The sequence below is a fragment of the Varroa destructor genome, unplaced genomic scaffold (assembly GCF_002443255.2).
Source record: "Varroa destructor unplaced genomic scaffold, Vdes_3.0 BEIS01000002.1, whole genome shotgun sequence".
Taxonomy (NCBI): Eukaryota; Metazoa; Arthropoda; class Arachnida; order Mesostigmata; family Varroidae; genus Varroa; species Varroa destructor.
Window position 1 is genome coordinate 3,400,977 of NW_019211455.1, and position 8,573 is coordinate 3,409,549.

At 41.6% G+C, this 8,573-nt stretch overlaps 2 protein-coding genes across 5 annotated transcripts; one reads left to right on the forward strand and one right to left on the reverse strand.

Annotated features, from left to right (window-relative positions):
- Nucleotides 1–6: 6 nt before the first annotated feature.
- Nucleotides 7–2,383, reverse strand: Ubqn (ubiquilin). Its single transcript, XM_022792936.2, has one exon. The coding sequence runs from the start codon at nucleotides 2,234–2,236 to the stop codon at nucleotides 596–598; it is 1,641 nt and encodes a 546-aa protein (XP_022648671.1). The 5' UTR covers nucleotides 2,237–2,383; the 3' UTR covers nucleotides 7–595.
- A 137-nt stretch (nucleotides 2,384–2,520) lies between these two features.
- Nucleotides 2,521–6,109, forward strand: Sys1 (Sys1 golgi trafficking protein). 4 transcript variants are annotated; one of them, XM_022792937.2, is made up of 3 exons: nucleotides 2,521–2,667; nucleotides 4,304–4,573; nucleotides 4,934–6,109. In XM_022792937.2, exons 2-3 carry the CDS (start codon nucleotides 4,364–4,366, stop codon nucleotides 5,186–5,188), a joined length of 465 nt encoding a protein of 154 aa, XP_022648672.1. In that variant the 5' UTR covers nucleotides 2,521–2,667; nucleotides 4,304–4,363; the 3' UTR covers nucleotides 5,189–6,109. The 4 variants fall into 4 exon arrangements, with proteins under 4 accessions (XP_022648672.1, XP_022648674.1, XP_086837867.1 ...); XM_022792939.2 differs by having other exon boundaries at nucleotides 2,630–2,766; XM_086981741.1 differs by lacking the exon at nucleotides 2,521–2,667 and adding an exon at nucleotides 2,824–2,963.
- Nucleotides 6,110–8,573: the final 2,464 nt, after the last annotated feature.

An 8,573-nucleotide genomic window follows, 5' to 3' on the forward strand; every position in this document is an offset into this window, starting at 1 on the left:
TATGTCTCTGTGTTACTTATATAAGCTATATTTATCATTTTTTTTGCACGTTCTATCAGTCTCCGCAAAATCGGTTCAATTTGAAGGTAATATAATAGCAGCATAATTACTTAATGTATTTATATATCGCTTGTAATAATCGGTATAAATATAGAGGCTTATGTTCAATTATGTTTTTGCATTTCACTCATTTTTAGTTACTTCGGCGATTTTCGAGTTTTCCTTCCCGTACAAGTTCATTTTGTTGCTTTATTTTTTAGCGTAATTTTTGTCCTGGCATTTTTTCATCCTTAGTTAGTGCCAAACAACGCAGTACGGTTCCCGACAGGTGGATGGTTGCACCAAATATTAGTGCGGCCTACCGAAGGGAGACGTGCGCCTTTTTCTGTTCCTTGTTAAAATTCTTTGGGCTCCGAAATCACGACGGTGGGAAGTGATACCGGTGCCAACGACATTGCTCCATTAACCATTATATATTGGAAACAAGATTGAGAGACCGCAAATCGTCATGTCGCTGAGTTCGCTCCACGTGTAAAGTGGTTGCTTTTGGGCTATATAGCAACCCCCAAACGTGAGTAACTGTCGTCGTCACTTATCACTGAGACTGCAGAAGTCGCTCAATGGCACCATTGACATCTCCGAACGAGGCTATCAGAGCGCGGATGTTGGCCTCACGATTGACGAAGCCCATTGCTGCCAACTGCTCTAATTGGGTACGGAATCGTTCTTCTGGTGGTTGAGCCCCTGTGCCAAGCCCACCTTGTAAAAGGTTTGCCATAAGGCTACCCAAAGCGTCGGGATCAGCTGTGTTACCTGAAGGCGACCCATTTGTTGCTGGCCTTGCGCTTGGCGATGAGGCGGGTGCAGCGGTTTCACTCGCTGCAACAGCGCCGCCGGTGAGGGTAGTTTGTTGTCCAGTTGGAAACACTCCGGGTGCAATACGACTTAACTGTGACATACTGTCCTGTATACGCTGGATAGCTTCCAATGCCTGAGGGTTCGTCAGTAGATCGCGCATTTGAGGGTTACGCATCTGCTCAAGAAACTCGGGCATCATCTGCCGCATCTGTTCTTGCATTGCGGGGTTATTAGCGAACAGGGGGTTGCTAGCGATCAGCTGTTCGGCTAGGGCAGGACTGTTAGTTAGAGACCGCATTAAGGTCTCCATATACGGAGAAGACATCATACTCTGCATCATTTCGGGATTTGACTGCAGTTGAGAGAGAAGTGACTGTATTCCAGGCTGATTCATCATGGATTCCATGCCGCCCCTAATTCCACCTAATGGACTGCCTGCGCCTCCACCTGTACTTCCGGCTTGGGGCGCGTTGGCTGCCCATGGATTAGGAAGTGGGTCACGGTTCTCTGTCGTCGACGGCGTTAACCTTGTACTATTGTCGCTATCCGAGTTCGAGTTATTGCTGAGCGCGGCAAAGGGATTTCCACCGAACTGTTCCGAAGCGGCGTTCAACATGGGCTCCTGAAGGTCTGTGTACATTCGTCGTAACTGATTGTAGCCGCCGGGAATTGATTCAAGGTTGGACAAAGCACGATCTTGATTGCGCATCATTTCCTGGAATGCTGCCGGATTACGGGCCATTTGCATCGTTTGCCGCAGCACTTCGGGGTTATTAAGAACGTGACCGAACTCAGGGTTTCTCTCAATGATCGCACGCATCTGCGGGTTAGCGTTAATCATTGTACGAAGGAATTCGGGGTTCGATATCATGCTCTGTATTATCGGGTTGTCCATAAGCTGTTGCATTAATTCTGGATTGTTCATAACCTCCTGTTGCATACGCTGCTCAATTGCCTGGAACGAGCCACCATCAGCTCCTACGCTGCTTAAACCGCCCAGATTTCCTAAACCAGCCAGACCTACTAATCCAAGTAAGTTTAAAATACCGCCTGAATTAGACGCGGCTGAGCCCGTGGCCTGTTGCTGCTGTGTCGATGTTCCAGTACCTGTTGTTGATGAATTATCGGTATTAGAGGAGGGCGCAGCCGCTTTGTTCGAGCCACGGATCACAAGATGTAGCACGAGTCCTTCTTTGAGTCCGTGTGACTCGAGCGTTTCGCCATCTTTAAGGATTTTTCCGGCAAATATAAGGCAGATTTGTTCCAAAGGAGCCTTTGCCTCATCGGCCACCTTCTGTCTCAAAATCTTGACATCGGCCCCGTCCTCCACCTCCACTGTATATTTGTCCTTCGTGGTCTTCACAGTTAGCTTCATCATGAACGGGCTGGGCTCAATTCACGCGTCCTCCCAGCCCCGCAAATACCACACACTTTGGGTTGAAACAGGATCGAACGTGAAGTCACTACTCACCACTTTGCAAATCGCTTAATAATCTTGACTCAATGCCGATCATAACAGCGTTATTTCCTTGTGATTATCCGCCGAGTTGGCGGTCAGGTACCAACCCTCTCTCCGGTGCTCCGCTAAGCCGGACACTCAACAGCTTGTAGAACATTCGCTGGACCAGCCAAGTTAGCGGCCACTTCATTAGGTCGGATGTGCCATCTAGCCAATTGGTAAGGTCTGGCGTGTAAATGTCGGTCAACGGTTGACTGGCGCAGGAAATGACGTCAGTTTGTGATGCCAGGATCAGCTGTTAAACGAGTTGAAGTCGACTGTGTTTTTTGGCGATGTCATCGCCTTGGCCGGTAAGTACGAGCGTCGGCTTGAGACTGTGCTTTCGACTCCCTATCCCTTCGAAATCCTTCACTGGTTGCTTCATATGTTGCGTCAGCCATTCGCAATAAGTGAGTTTCTGTTGCAATAAGGATTACCCGTCATCAGTGATTAGTGCAAACACTGCAGAAAAACGTTAATCAATGTCACAATATTATTCGATGTCTTTATATTGATTGCGCACTAACACTGGCTTAGTAGTGACTGTTCTAAAGGTCTTCAAGAGCAGACGATATCTAGAAACGTGCTTCGGGATAAGATGTCCGCAGTAGGTGACACATGGCGTATAAATTGAGCAGTTATTCAAGATCATATAAGATGTAATTTAAAAGTGCCCCATGGTTTTAAAAAATATAAGCGCACAAAGCTATTGCATACAACTGAAGTTATGTACAACTATCTGCACCGTAGGTTTCAGTTTAGCGCTGTGTCGTGTGCTATGGCTGCAACAACAGATTGACATTCATTCCTTGTATATATATGTGTATATATTTATATATATCGGTGATGGAAATCATATGAAATTCGAAATCTGCATTGTCTATCTATGGTATCAGTTACATCTTGGGGACAGATGTTAATATTACTCCCTTTGATGATGGAAATTCATGTTATTGCTAAAATTATGGAAACATCTGTTATTTAATACTTTCGCTTTTAGCTCTAAAAAAAATTAAAATTTTCTTACTTTGTTCGACGACAATTTAAAGTTTTTCATAAGCGCATGTGTGTTTGTTAGTCTGCGTCGCCCTTACTGACGGATGTGTCAGATACAGATATCCAGAGCCATATACGTAACATGTAGTTTAGACTTTTATGAGACTGTCTCTTTTTGAAAAAAAAAAATCGAAATTGAGCAATTAACTGGAATTAGCAGTAACAGTTAGGATATCTTTCTGCAACGATTTCTGCTGCAGTTCGTTAATGTGTGAGGAAATGAACTACTAGTAGTGAATCAGTTTTATCGTTATTTTATGGGTTAATGGGCAAAATTAGGCAAACATTTAGATAATGAAATGTTTGAACAATACCGTTATAGATCATGTCGGTTATAGATTAATATATATTGTACGATGGAAGTGTTCGATACTTGTCGAATCAACACTTGTTCAAGTCAAGATCAAACTATTCATGCTATTGCGAATCGTTAAAAGCAACGTAATCCATAATACGAATAACTTAATATTGCGATTTTATTACATTGTTATTAAAAGCTTAGGTATCCCTTGAATTTCGTTGAACTTATTTAGCTAAACATTGTTTCATCAAAGAACACATTGAAATTTATTCTGTGGGTTTTTTTAACAATGCGCTTTTATTATCTATCATTGTTTTTTTGAATAAGGGTAACAGATTTTAGTATTTCTTCATTATTCAACAAATAATTTTTCTACGTTTACGCTTCATCATTTCAAATAGTAATCATATTTTTTCATGTTTAAGTTGTAATAATAACTAATAATAATCATTATTAATATTATTATTATTATTGAACATATTATTAACAATTCTGGATTATGACTGAAACTTTCCTAAGAAATCGTGCGGGCTTGATGGCGCTCGTTTCTAATTAATTGTTTAATTCCCGTCTGTTTCATTTTACGATAGTGTCTGCGGTAACCGACTGCGAAATCAGGCTGTCGTGCTTCTCCCTGGATCTTTCGAAAAATGGCTGGATTTCGTTATTCGGTTTGGGATCCCCCGCTAATAATCTCGCAGATTGTGACATTACAATGCGCGTTCTACGCGGGTTTGGGGGTAATCTTTTGGATCATCGACACGTTGTTTCAGCAAAGCATATCTCTCGAGCAACTCTTCTCTTACGGGGCCGTCCACCTTAAAAGTGTTGTTGGTCTCTGCACAGTTACCGCTTACTTGGTAAGTCAATCTTTGTTTTTTGTTTAGAGAATTACGATAATAAGTGTAGAGTAATTATTTGCCATTCCGTGATCGTAAAGAGCTGTAGTTTTCCTCGATTCGATATGAACATAAGACCTTATCAAGTTTTGGAACACCCGAAGGCTTTAACATAGAACTGTGATTACAGACATTACATGAAAGTCTATATAAAGGCCTGTTACTGAGTTTACTACGACCCTTTACGGCTGCTACAGGTAAGCAATGACAAAAGTTCTCGACGAAACTTTTTTACGTTGTTGGCCCAAACTACTGCCACAAACACTGACAGCTTGATTACTAATTCTGTTGTTTTTTTGTTAATTTTCTATTACTTTACAGCTAAATGCGTGTATATCCGCGGGCACCGTATGGTATTTCGTTGCTCGCACAAAGCAGTGTCTTGACTTCAGCTGTACGACTCATTTTTACCACCTCTTGGCATGTTGGTGCTATAACGGGCGGTTTCCATCAAGTCCTGGCTGGTGGTTACTTAATATATGTTCCGCAACAATTATGTGCGTTTTGGCGGAGTATCTTTGCATTAGAACGGAAATGAAGGCGATCCCGCTACTTGGAAGTAAGGCCGACTTGTAACACAAGTAAGATCGCTGCGTCCAAACAACGTCAGCGTCGATATGCTTATTGAAGTCAGTGTGCGCTTTCACTGACGCACGCGTGCTCAGACAAACCTGATCAAAATTCATATTCAGACCGTGGTATTCCTATGTGCAATGCCGTACGCATAACCTTGCAAAATGCCTTCCTGGAGAGTCGACTAATAAATGGAGCTTGTTTCGTCTAGCGAAGCTTCTGCCAGCCTTTACTAAGCATGAATCTTCACAAATCTCTTCAGTTCCATTATCTCTCGTCTTTAGCAGGAATGAGGAGCATATTGTGGAGAATGATCTGTGTGTGTGTGCAAGGTAAAGAATCACGTCAAGTTGCTGGAAGTGACGTGCGCATATCTGGGACTTGCAGTAGACGGCCATTGGCTACACGTAGAACGTGCTCTCGCAACTGTTCGCTGTGCATATGTTGCTTTCTGCCCTGACCATGTCAGAACTCAATGTTGATGAAAATATCCGAAGAAGATTATTATCATCTACCCGATACGACGCCGTCAAATCTTCGATAGCTTTTATCGGCTGATATAGTTTCTATGAGAATTTTCAGCTTTAGCTTCTAGTGATGCCACAGACCCTTTATGGAAATTACAATAATACGATACGGCGAACTCAGCCTGGTATACTGGATGTATTCACGTGGAAAAGGCTAAATGGGTGAGCGTACCATTAGCTATTATCTTTTTAAAACTCGTCCATAGAACAGAAAAGAAATATCTATGAAACCTGAGCTAGTTAGCGAGAACTGGCAAGAGAACAGAATATGTGATAAAATATTATATAAATATTATATAAAATATTATATAAAGACGTGAAAACAAAATGAAACCTAACAGTTCATTTGTAAATATCGTGTTAATAAATCGATAACGAATTATGTATTTTGCTTAAAGCGTTAGAATTTCCTTTGCATGCAATTGGGAAAGAACTCATCCATCGAGGAAGTATGACCGATCACTTACACCAATACAGCCCTTCATGGCTACTGTGAAAAGATGCGTGTTTGCTTCGTATCGAATTAAATATGAAGAAAGCCAAAACTAGTTAATACTTTAAACTTACTTTGATTGTTATTAAATTAAATATTGTTTTTTCGTTATTGCGTCTAGAAATAATAACTACAGCCTAGATGCAGTCAGCTGATTTGCTCTGGCATAAGTCACCTAGAGCGTAAAGGTAAACGCGCCGAAAAATATGAAATGGTTTTTGAATAATGTGTGCAATCAACAGATAGAAAAGTTTATACGTGTTCAGCACTTTCGCAACAAACTGTTGAGCTTCTCCGAGTTATTCTCTGAACTAACTATTAACAACCGGTGAGAGTATACCGGATGCTACTCAAGCTTCGCATCAAGGACAGGTCCGTTCTTCTTGGAGCTAGCACTATGATCTCACCTGCGGCGCAGCCTAAGTCGGCTCGATCGGACACAGTTCGAGGATGACGCAGCCGATGGATATTGAAGTAGATAGAACACTTCCTGCCATACCTTGTACCCATTCGTCCGTATTCTAATTGCAACCGGTAATTATGTCTGATTCTTTCCAATCAACCGGCGGTAGGCCTGCACATAATGGTTTCTCCAAAACCATTGTAAGAAACCACATTTGTTTCGTAGGTGTGAGCGACTTTTTGGCGTATATTACTTCGTTGGTATTATGATGTTAAATGCAGGTTGACCCAAGCTTTTCTCCGCAGTTGACAGAAAATGGTTATGAAGGAAGTCTTTACCACGAGGCATGACTGTTGGTCGCTATTTTAGCTGTGGTCAACGCTACATGCTAGACAACTTATACAAGTAAGGAGAAATTTTATTGTATCGTCTTTCAAGTTCGTTCCGGGTTTTAAAACGGTTTAAATTCTGGCGCTATGAACACAGGTAGGTGAGAGAAGAAAAGCGGTTGCTTGCTACATTTTTTTGGGGTGTTATCTTCTAATTCTCTTTTGTTTCCGTAGATTTCAGTAAAGTCACCAACTTCCCAAATGGAGATGTAAAAAGCGTAATAAAAGAGTCAATTTTGAGGTTTTATTTTGGCAAGAGCTAAATGCGGCCCGAATTCGTGAGGAAATTTATGGGGTACGTGGACTTAATACTGTAAAAGATTGCACGGTCAGGAGGGGATTAGCTCATTTTCGAAATAACAGTTCAAATATTGAGGGTGAGGCATGCGCAGGTCGATCCTTTAACCATAAGGACGCTTAGATTCTAACTTTACTTGATCAGAATGTATATATGAATTTTTGCTAGACCGGAGGAACACATAAACATCCATTCAAAGATATATAACGAGCAAACAGGGCGTCAATCAAACGGACATCCTTTGACTGATGATCAATTGCTCAACCGTGTGCATATGACCCAACATACTCGAAAGTCGAACAAAGGTAATACTTTTCTCGTATGGAAAGTACATAAGTTCTGATAGCTTTACTCACAGTAAAACGTAGTGCATTTTAAAGAAAAGCTAAAGCCGGACCTCGTCCAAAGAAGGTAATGCTGCGCATCTGCTGACATTACAATGGAGTGTTCTTCTATGAATTTCTCTCAAACTATTAAAACGTTAAGTCAACTAAATATTGTGAACCGGTTTCCTCTTTAGAGGAAACCGTAAAATAAATGTGCTCGGTTATAGCGCATAGGAGAGAAGGTAAGTTTTATGATGCCAGCCTCACATGATGAACAGCTTCGCGAATGATAAGCTACGTTCATTACTCATAACTACCAATATATCACTGATTGAAGCTGCCTGGGCAAAAAATTGTTTTCATTTTCAGTTGCACAGTTTCGAAACGAACTTTTGGGACGATTGAATACTTATAACTGACGATAAAGGCTTCAAACCTAGGCTAAAAGATGGATCCCGAAGGGATCGAGCGTATCTTTTAACAATAAGAAATTTAGGAAATTAGGGCAATCAGATTTTTGTCAAACAGCTTAAAGGCGTTGCGATTACGAGCGTTGTGAGTGGTGGATCAATGTTGAGAGTCGAGCATGCGATAAGCTTGATGTTGGCTCGTTTGTTTATGTTAATTTAGGACTCCCACATTGATATAATGTTCGAGACGTGGTTTCTCAAATGCCAAAGTGTTATAGGCAATGAAAGGATAATAAGACTAAGCCAGATCGTGTACAGAGTGGACGCGACATGCGTCAAACGGTCTTCTTCATACGTCGAATCAAGAAAGTTCAGCGAACTCTTTCTAACTGAGAATGCTAAAAGATTTTGCCAGTGTGCCCTAATTCAAGAGCGGCGGAAAATGGCTCAAAACATTGGAAGAGTCACCTGTATCGGGCTGCTGGTGCGGTGCATGCATACAAAGGAGATCCCATTGTTTACAATCAGGTTCGCCATGTTGT